The sequence below is a fragment of the Festucalex cinctus genome, chromosome 13 (genome assembly GCF_051991245.1).
Source record: "Festucalex cinctus isolate MCC-2025b chromosome 13, RoL_Fcin_1.0, whole genome shotgun sequence".
In the NCBI taxonomy this organism is placed as follows: Eukaryota; Metazoa; Chordata; class Actinopteri; order Syngnathiformes; family Syngnathidae; genus Festucalex; species Festucalex cinctus.
Genome location: NC_135423.1, coordinates 12,764,274 through 12,774,820, shown reverse-complemented (window position 1 = coordinate 12,774,820; position 10,547 = coordinate 12,764,274). Strand labels below are relative to the sequence as shown.

General features: G+C 43.6%; 1 protein-coding gene and 2 non-coding genes across 4 annotated transcripts; 2 read left to right on the top strand and 1 right to left on the bottom strand.

Moving 5' to 3' along the window:
* Positions 1-592: 592 nt before the first annotated feature.
* On the top strand, positions 593-783 carry LOC144000479 (U2 spliceosomal RNA). Its single transcript, XR_013278250.1, has one exon. It is a non-coding gene; the product is annotated as a U2 spliceosomal RNA (small nuclear RNA).
* Positions 784-1,546: 763 nt separating this feature from the next.
* Positions 1,547-1,710, top strand: LOC144000472 (U1 spliceosomal RNA). The gene has a single exon (XR_013278243.1). It is a non-coding gene; the product is annotated as a U1 spliceosomal RNA (small nuclear RNA).
* Positions 1,711-2,283: 573 nt separating this feature from the next.
* On the bottom strand, positions 2,284-10,525 carry LOC144032830 (heterogeneous nuclear ribonucleoprotein L-like). Of its 2 annotated transcripts, XM_077540272.1 has the most exons (14): positions 10,320-10,523; positions 9,377-9,492; positions 8,749-8,986; positions 8,568-8,653; positions 8,256-8,352; positions 8,028-8,100; positions 5,852-5,884; positions 5,358-5,429; positions 4,191-4,438; positions 3,999-4,120; positions 3,706-3,907; positions 3,573-3,630; positions 2,708-2,818; positions 2,284-2,641 (listed from the first exon to the last, which is right to left on the bottom strand). In XM_077540272.1, exons 1-14 carry the CDS (start codon positions 10,395-10,397, stop codon positions 2,583-2,585), a joined length of 1,593 nt encoding a protein of 530 aa, XP_077396398.1. In that variant the 5' UTR covers positions 10,398-10,523; the 3' UTR covers positions 2,284-2,582. The 2 variants fall into 2 exon arrangements, with proteins under 2 accessions (XP_077396398.1, XP_077396399.1); XM_077540273.1 differs by lacking the exon at positions 5,852-5,884 and having other exon boundaries at positions 10,320-10,525.
* Positions 10,526-10,547: the final 22 nt, after the last annotated feature.

The window sequence follows — 10,547 nt, the reverse complement described above, 5'->3', positions numbered from 1 at the left end:
AGTTACTTAGTTAATGTTAAATGCAAAAATAATCGACTTTTTTCATGGTGTATCTTTTTTTTTTTTACGAACGCGCGCTATCGCGCAGGCAATCAAGGTATTTGTTCTCGTGTAGTTGCCGTCGTTAGCGAGACAAAATGGCCGATCTTCTGCGCATGCGCGTTCACAGATCGTGCAGTGGTCACAGATCGCGTCTTGACAGCCTTTTCGAGAAAATGTTGATCAAACAGCTCTTTTACTTTCGGCCACATCATTGAACCAACAACCGGTTGTACTTACAATTGACTAATTCTTTAAATTGTAAAAAAAAAAAACACGATTCCCCAAGGCATAAAGAGGTGAGTTTATCGCAGCATTCTATTGGTCCCACGTGAACCACGTGACACAAAGCATACACAAACACACGAAGATCTGAACGCATTAGGTCAATGTGCAGTTTGAAAAAAAACAAACAGTTTACAGAACAGTATTAATATCCGTGTATAGTTGTTTGGCGTGTCGGAATGTGCCACTCTGATTAGGCGATGTGTGCAACCGCAACTTAAAGTTATAGTCTCTCGAATGAAGTCCTCGCCCCTTTCACTTTGCTGGTATCGCTTCTCGGCCTTTTGGCTAAGATCAAGTGTAGTATCTGTTCTTATCAGTTTAATATCTGATACGTCCCCTATCCGGGGACCATATATTAAATTGATTTTTGGAACTGGGAGATGGAATAGGGGCTTGCTCCGTCCACTCCACGCATCGACCTGGTATTGCAGTATCTCCAGGAACGGTGCACCCCCAAACTTGGTAAAAATAATAGTCATTTAGTATAGGATCACATATTCTATTAAATCATTATAGTTTTGATATCTATTCATTGGCACATTGCGTTAGCTTTTTATCATCACAATCAATGCTTCAGGGGATGGGGTTCAATCGTGGCTTCAAGTTCACCTGTTAGCCTGTTTTTTCGCATGGAACGTCCGAGGGGGAAGCAAAAACCCAAGTAGTTCCAATTACTGTTTGGATTTCGGCCGCAAGGAGGGTTGGAGTGCAAGCTTCGAATGTTCAAAAAGCTTTATCTGCTCATCACTAGGTGGCAGTATCGTTTAGATGCGCATCACATACAATTACACACGCGTGACCGGAAGTGTTGTCTGTGTGTGACGTGGACGAATGCATTACTTTAGTAACACACGCACCTCTAATTTGGGTTATGTTTATTGGCTTGATGTAGTCGGGTAATTTGTCTCTGTTTTATTCAAATTTGAAACGTTGCATGTTATACTGTGTGAATGGGCGCAGTTTAAATTTTATCATCTCTCGAAAATGCCGTAACATGTCGGTGCCGCTATGCATTATGGGAAGCCACTGACTGTCGACTCAAACTTCAAATAATCACATAGAAGCATATTTGCTAGTGTATTTGGGTACCCTACATTTTAAATTCGCGCATGTATGCAATTTGTTACGATGTGTGCGTATTATGGTTCACGTGTTACGAAACCGTTACTTCACATAGCATGCGCGTGAATGACTCTCGTGCTCGCGCCCCATCCAACTCATACTTACCTGGCAGGGGAGATACCATGATCAAGAAGGTGGTTCACCCAGGGTGAGGCTCAGCCATTGCACTCCGGTTGTGCTGACCCCTGCGAATTCCCCAAATGTGGGAATCTCGACTGCATAATTTGTGGTAGTGGGGGACTGCGTTCGCGCTATCCCCTGTAAAACTGTGAAAATAAATGTTATTTCTCCAGTTCAATATTTAAGGCACAAAAGAGTTGCGCAACGTTTGTGTATTTGCTATACGTATTTCGATTTGTTTCAGCGTTAGTTATATGCACAACACACAAATAGTGAAATACTGTTTCAACACTAAACAAATGTAAGCAGCTTCGTCGGTGCTAGAAAATGTATAGCAAGTAAAGAAAGCAAGTCGAGGCAGGTGCATACATGCTTTTGGGTAATTTAATGTACTGTACTGTATTAATTACAATTAATACTAAAACTTGCTCCAAATTGTGAGGCGGTAGGGGAAGAGGAGAACACATGCAAATGACATTTTCATACATATTAAAAACAGGTCTAAAATTTGGAGATTACCTTTTCCTCCACCTCAAGTGACAGAAGCTGAATCCAATCAGTCTGTGTTGAAGACATCAGTAAATAGAAACTGTTAGCTGTAGTGTGCTTGCATTGTAGGATGCAATTTCTTCATTTAATTTATATAAAATGAAGTTATGTAAGCTTTGAAAACATCTTCAAACTTTAATTTCAGCCACTTGACAGACAAAACAATTCACTTTCAGGCACACTTTTTTTATTATAACAAAACGATAACGCGATGTTGAAGTCATGAAGTGACAATGGCTACATAAAAAAAAAAAGAAGCAACAAGTGTCAAAATAAAAACTCCCATGGACCAGCTTGAAAGGCAGTATCAGCCCTAAAATCAATCAACTCTCACCATGAGCAGAAATCAAAAACAAAAGACCACTGCAGTGGTTACTGTGACACTTAAAACATTTGCCATCCTCACACAAACTGCACTGTGATCCACATGTGGAGTCCACACCAACTTGAAACCCAAATCGTGCTTAGTTGGCATGTTGAACGGTGGAGAAGCACAGCTTGAGGGTGTATGGGTACGGACCGGCTGAAACAAAGAGTCTGGAATTAGCTAAAAGTACTGAATAGGTGGGTGGGGTGTACCATCACATACTTGAGTTCTTCATCTGGTAGTGGTTCATCAAAGCCAGAGCTTCCATGGCATCATTGATGGATTCCCATTCCAGCAGGCCGGAAGCACTGCGGTCACTTGAAGCAGCACCACCTAGTGGAGAAACCGGGGGGAGGAAAAACGAAGTTCCATTGGATTGGGTGAGTGACCTATTGAATATACTTAAAATTGTTAAAGCTACATAAAAACATTTTCACTCTAATTTTATTTAATTTTTTTATGGGTATTCATAATTCTCTCCCATTTCAAGCATTGTAATACAGTATTAGCCTGACCAAAACACAGTAAATATGTGCAGTTCTATTTCCTCTAGTGTGTAGTATGCATGTAGGTTCCAGGAAATGAAAATAAGGGACTTATTCCCCCGCTCGCACTTAAATCTGGGACTGCTCCAATGTGATCTGCTTGGGAAAGGTGGAACATTCAGTGCAGTCAAAAACAGAATTAATTGCAGTGTCCATGCATTTTGTCCACCATGCCATGTTTGATTTGTTTCCAAAGGCCTTGGCGGCTCTCCTTTTTGTGACAGCTGCATATACCGCCTCCAAAAAACATTTTTTGGTGGTTCGGTTCGGTGAAAATCAGCGGGCTTGGTACAAGATGGATTCTCGAGTGTTTGTGAACTCACAAATACTGCGAGAATTTAGCTCGCAGAGCAAGGTTATTGCATCACTGCTAATTGCTAAAACGTGTTTTTGAAATTCTAATCAAAACAATGACAACAGTCAGCTGACAACTTCTGAGGAAGGCGGCAGCAAACGCCGAAGCTAGTAAAAAGTTAAATACAAACCCTTCGTTAAAAAAAAAAAAAAAAAAAAAATCTAATAATTGAACAATGAAATCTTACCCTTGCTTGTGAACAATTTGACATTGATGGGGGACTTGACGCCGATGTCCTCACAGATCTGGAAAGAAAAAGGACAGCTGAATCAACCTGATGGGTGCTATTTGCCGAATTGGTCTTTAAGTAGGCTGCTCACCTGGGCGAAAATCTCTGCCGTGACATCGGGCTGAGCGTTGAAGAAGTGCAGCACGTTGCTGGGGTGCTGGATGCGGTTTTTGGCCGCCTGCTCGGGTGACGTGAAGCGGTTATTCCTGGAGCCGTGGAAGTCCTTGAAACTGCTGGAGCCGTCCTCCAATTCGTAGCACTGGCCCGGCACGATGGCCTGCTGCTTGGAGACGCTGTGTCCACGGAAACAGAGGGGAGGGCTCATACGGGATGTTTTGCACGACACGCAGTGCAATCGCTTCTCGCCAACGCGCGTCCACTCACCACACGTTGAGCTTCTGACCAAACAGGAAGTTGCTGTTGAGGTGCGAGATGGCGCGGTCCACGGCGTAGCAGTCACCCATCTCCACCATAGCGGCACCCGGCTTGCTCTTCATGAATTTCACCTGTGAAGTGACAAGTGTGTGTGCGTTAAATATTACGCAAATCTGCTACAGACACCAAATATGTACTGACCCGCTCCACATTGCCATAGAGACAGAATATGTTGAAGACGCGGTCTGCGTTCATCTTGGCGGGCTCCAGTCCATACACCATCACCACTGCTGAGTCTGCGTGGGCTCCGTACTCGCCGGGGGGAGGAGGTGGGGCCCCGTAGCTGGGCCCGTAGCTTCTACTGCCGCGGCCCCTCATTGCAGGTCCCATGTGGCGGCTCTCGTAGGGCGAGGAGCTGTAATTCTCATCGTAGCTGTGATAGCCGCCACCTGTTGGTAATGGAGACAGACGTCGATACTTAGCATAGGATGAGATTGTGGCCAATACATGTGGTGTATGAGTAGTTTCCTTATTATAATAGGGCTAGGCAATAAATCAAATTAATTCAATTAATCATTTTGAAAATGAATTTTGTCTTCTGGATTATTAAAAGCTGTTGTTCTTATGTTGTGTTACATCCAGATGTTATTGTGAGTATGGGTGGTTTACAAGACATGTCTACAATAGCTACCAACTACCGTAATTTCCAGACTATAAGCCGCAACTTTTTTCACATTCTTTCAACCCTGCGGCTTATACAATGATGTGGCTAATATATGATTTTTTTTCCTGACGGCCGCCAGGGGCCCTCGAGTAGAAAAGGTAAGAGTGAGACAGGTGGAATAATGTCGAGGAAGACCTAAGTTTAATGTAACTTGCCGTTGTGCATGAATAAAATTAGCATGAACAGACCCTCATCATGGAAAATACAAGTCTCAGTCTGAGTGACTTTTACAGGCATGTTATTTTTACCAGCCCCGTTAGTGCTGTTACTGCCGTGTCACAGGTACTGTTTGAAAAAAAAAAGCAAAAGTATATTATTAAACCTTTGAAAACTCTTTCTGTGTAAATATCTCATGTTTCAATGTGGGCACACGCGGCTTATAATCAGGCGCGCCTTATAGTCCGTAAATTACGGTACTTAATTGTGGCATTTAAGCACAAACTGGATGTTAAGTTTATGTCAAAACTGATCTAGATCCGTATACGTTGTTGTCTGAACATTTTACATGGCATTTGCTGTGATTATTGGACTAAAAATCACTATTGTCCTGAATAACTGAAAGGAAGGGGGGAGAAAAAAAAAATAATCGATTTTATTTTTTGGCCGTATCGCCCAGCCCTATATTTTACTATTTATTGTCTTACTGTACTCCGGTGGGTGGTCACCCAGCAGGGCGGGCTGACGCTGACGCTTGTTGGGGTTGGTACTCATGTCATCTTTGAGGAGAAAACGAATAATTACGACATGAGGCAGCCCAGTGGGTTTAAAAAAAGAAAAACATCAACACAAATAAATGCACAACACTAACACAAGAGCACTATAACCAGTCATTGAAAAACAGAACTAAACATGTAAACATGCCTTGGTCGGATTAAGAATTCCGCATCCAATGTAAACGAGCCACTGCTCGCCCCGGCCCCTCTACTGCAGGGTGTACCAATGTGAGAGTGACAGGACACCCAATGTGCATACAACCATTTTAATATATTTGTATTAAATGGCCCCCTTTAGAGAAGGGAGGTAGACGTAGCAGTTAGCGCAGATGGGGCAGACAGATGGGTTGAAGCTGTATGCAGGGGGGTGAGTTCAAACTGTCAATTGGGGGGCAAGACAAATACTTTGGAGAAAGAAAACACACCTGCGTTGCTCCCATTGCCATCCACGTCGCCATCTGCACGGGTACACAATCACACACATTCAGAGAGGAGGCCATGTTACACAGTCACAATGTTAGCACAGTGGGTGGCAGAGGCAGTGTGGGGTGGGGTCACGTCACTTTAACTACGGTGGCAGTAAAAGCTGTGCGGCGATAGGCCCTCGCTTCCGGCACCTCGGCTACACAAGCTTGACACGTGGCGTCAAGAGAAAAGGGGATTCTCAACACTGAACTGGTGGCGGTCCGGAGAGTGTTTTTAAAAAACAAAAAGTGAGATGTGGCCATGTTGGGTGCTGAGGAGGCTTCTCGTGTTACTTACTGCATGCGCACACACACAGGAAGGCAGGCTTGCGGTGGCGTCGCCACTCCTTTACTCATTTCATCGCACACCCATAGCCTCTTTAGCGGAAGGCGATAGATACAACTGGCCACCTCGGCGTCTTAACGAGCGCCGCCCGGTCCCGCTTTCAGGCTTTTCGTTCCCTTTTTGGAACAGTCCGCTTAAGGAGGGAAGAGAAGGAGGCCGGCCCCCGAGGCAAACATGGCCTCACGCGGAAGGACTTAGCCGGCTTCTAGACTCTGAAAGGGGAAGACAAAGCATCGATACAAGGAGGCATGTAGAGAAGGACAAGGCTGAGTCAGCAGAAATGGGCCTGCGTGTTCTGTTCTGGTGTTGTCAGCAGTGTCTTCATCAGTCGGCTCTCCGTGCTTGGATCAGTTGCGGTGTGTGGTGCTGTTGGCGCATCAGTGTGGCCCTGTTGTCTGTTCTGGGTGGGTGTGTTGTCCTCACTGGTGTCAGCCTCCATTTTGGGTGGTGGTGGTGGTGGTGATGATGATGATGACGACTGGAAGTGGTGATGGGCGGGGGCGGTGTGGTGCTGAAGATTTTGGAGCGCCTCGGTTTGTTCTGGGACCAAGCGTAGCTCGGCGCCTTCTACATGTGTGCGCTCTCGTCACGGCTCGTGAGGGGAAATAAAGTCCCACACAGTCTTGACGTTGTGTGAGAGGGGCTGTGTCCTCTTTAGAGAACACAAGGTGGCAGCGGTGATGTCAGCGTGTGTCTGCCACTCCCCCTTCTGTGACTTTAGTGCGTTTGTGCCCGAGTGTAACTGTAGGGGATCAGTTGTGTTTCCAGAAAAAGACTCAAGGAGGGAAAAAAATGTTAAAAGGTTGACGTGCACATTTGACAGGCTGCGGCTGTGTGCACAAGAAAGCAGACGCAAAGTGCTCACACGAGTGCATATCATGAGAGCGCAACAATTTCAACATACAGCTATGTGGTACATGTATCACTAGACAAAAATAATGCATGTCAAAATTTTTGACTTTTCATCTTACCTATAACACTAAATGAATTTGAAAGCGTAACTTCTCAAGCCGAAATGTCAATTTGTGTTTTTTTCTAACACCACCAAAATAAATAAATAAACAAATAAATAAAAAATAAATCACCATTTTCATCAAATATACCATGCACGAAATTTGAAACGTGATCTCAATTTTCATGGAAAACATGTCTTAAGCAACGAGACACAACAAGCTTCAAGCACAATCAATGGCTTAACTCCACCCATTTTAACTGCAGAAATCTAATACAAACTTGTTAATGAAATAACTTGAAACTTACAAAAGTAACATACAAATGAGCAGAGTTAATTTTCAATTATTTAATCTTTTACTAGAGATAAAATTTGCCTCCTATTAACACTGTCGTCCGATGCCACTAAATTGTAATGTCGTTCATTATGGCAGTACTTGCCACGCCAAGTATTTTAGGTGGTACTAAAACATTTGAGACAGTGCTGTACTTGGGACATTCTACTATATACCAGTGACTTCAAGCGAGCAGAAGTATGACCATTACATTGTTCAGGCGGGCTGAACAGCACAAGCGATGCCAAAAAACCAGTTGCGAGCTGCATGTAAATGTTGCCGTTTCCGCAACAAAGCGTTCCTGACATTCCCGCCACACAGTCGCAGGCTAATTGTCGGTTTACAACCAAACTGACATCACAACAGGGTTTTGTGTTGAAGATGTGGATGTACCCTCTGCTGTGTGACCACATCACATGGCGACTACTTGTGTGACTCTTGCTGGTGTTGACATTGTGATGTATGTCTTTGTACTAAATTTTTGTGTGTAAGTGAGAGGTATTACCTGGTCCACCCAAATTGGGATTAGTGTAGTCCCAAGTGTCCTGATCATTCTTGAACACATTCAGTCGAGCGGGCTGAGGAAACAAAGCATGTTAAATCAAAGGGTTGTCCTGATCACACTTTTTTTTTTTTTTTTTTTTTTTTTTTTTTTAAATTGGATCGGTAAATAAGATAAATAACCAATAATATTAAGGACATATTCTTTGAGTGTGGGGTCCACCAGGAATACCTTGGCGTATTCGATCTTCAGCGTACAGCATCCAGAGTAAATGTCGGCCCCATTGAGAGAAGCTTTGGCTCGCTGGGCGCTTTGCACAGAGTCAAATGTAACACTGAAGTTAAGGTGTCAAGTTGTTATTTACGAGTTATTGACTTCCATATAATTAAACCATCATTAAAACCATGAAAATGAAAATTATCTTTAATATTGCTGTCAGACGCTAGCCTTCTGATAAAGAGAATAATTTACATGGTGATTCCAAATAGAGAAATACAGTACTATAAACTGCCTGCACTTGCATGTTCAACTCTGAAAGGATATTCCACCATGGCTTGCACGCCATTCTTCCTAAAGATGACAATTCTGTGGACAGGGCCACAGTTGTTGCAGATGGTGTAGAGTACCTCCTGCACAGATAAAAAAAAAAGATGGCATCTGCTATAGAGGTAATGGCGGCAACGCCATTTTTTTTTTTAATTGTATTTTATTTTGATTCACTCACCGTGGTGATCGGGTAGATGGGGTTCATGATGGTGAGCAACAGTATGTTGTTGACACTCCTCGAGTCATCAGAGTCACCTGGCCGAGAGATCTTCTGGCTGGTGGAGTAGTTGATGAAAGCCGGGTGGCCGGCAATGTACACCTGGTTGTCAGCAGCGTAGGTCACCGCCGTGGACGAGCCGTTCATATCCTCGTACTCTACCAGTGCCTGACGCTTCTTGGGCATCAGCACGACATAGCTTGAAAGATGAGGGGGTGGGAAGATTATTTTGAGTGTCAGCGGCATGTTTGTACACACAACTGGGCTCCTTCACTACAGCATTTCAATGATACTCAAAACCTTCAATTGGGAATAAATTGTACTGCAATAGTTTGTTGAGATATGTCTGTGTAAATAGTTAAGAACAATAGTTAACATTCCCCTGGTAGTTTTTTGGAAAATGAATGAGTATGCTTTCTATTTTGTGCTAAATCAATCATTTATGTTGCCCCTTTCTACACTTTCTATAATACTACAAAACTGCACAAAGTTTCTTGGCATATGGTGACAATTTAGTGGAAACACTATAACCACAGATAGCAGATCTCCTCGATCAAAACCACACACATTTTATCCCCATTTTCTTTACCTGATGGTTCCAAACTCTTGAAGGGCCTCCGTCAGATCAGACTCCGTAACACCATCTACCAGGCCTCGGACGTGCACCACCACGGAAGGAAGGGTTTTGTGTGGATCTTCATAGCCCTACGACAGAAATGGATACTAAGCATGACTAATTATTATCCTCCTTTAAATGTCACACATTACATAAAATATTTTCAAAACGATTGACACTAGATTTATAACCTCCACCTAACGACACAAGCACATTCACCGGCGCAGAATTTGTATTCTTTCTCGCACAAGACACGGCAAAATATCGCTAGGTGGCGAGTTACCGGTCACGGTAAAATAACAGCGGCGAATGTATGTTCGTTTACGGTCTGCTTTCGCTTTATTTACACTTTAGGCCTACTGTATTTGCAAGACTTAAAAACACGGGGCTCCGCGCCATGTCTGGTGACCAAACATTGTGACTGCTTGATAGGGGCTGTTATCTTATCCAAGTAGCAAGGGGGCCAACTGTTTAAACTACTTACTTTTACAAAGCAAATATATATTGTACGATGGGATACATAATTGTGTATATATATATTGTATATACGACTGGAGTTGCATTTGCACGGGAACAAACGATTAAAGCTAACCAGTTAGCTGTTAGCATACAGGATAGCTAAAGGTTACCGGGCGAGAACAAAGCACCAAGCTAGGGTTAAGGCCTAGCGGGGCAAAAACGCCCGAAATGCCGTAATTCCGACGTACATACCACGACCTACTGGGTAATTTGATTAGCAAGTTAGTCGTTAGCCTCACTACGCAGACATTTTTCGGATAGTTTGATAGTTGGAAGCAAAAATTGAACAATTTGAAACATTCTGGGCGAAACCACGCTCGTGATTTAGCAACTGGCGCACTCGCGTAGGTCAAGTTGTGCGAGCAATAAAAATCTCATATACACCCAACTTGCTCACCGTTGACATTCCGTCGGTTTTCTGTCTTTTGGTCGCCCGACCGTCCTCGCTATAATATCGACTGGCTGCAGTTGCCATATTTTCCCAGTTTAAAGAAGGATGGTGGCTAGTTGTTGAAACTACGAAATGGAAGCGCAACTTATGGCGAAACGAGGTTCTCGTCCTCTTACACGCCTATTTTGTCCCGCATTGTCTGATAGGCGGAGACACATGTCAATGTATGAGTCA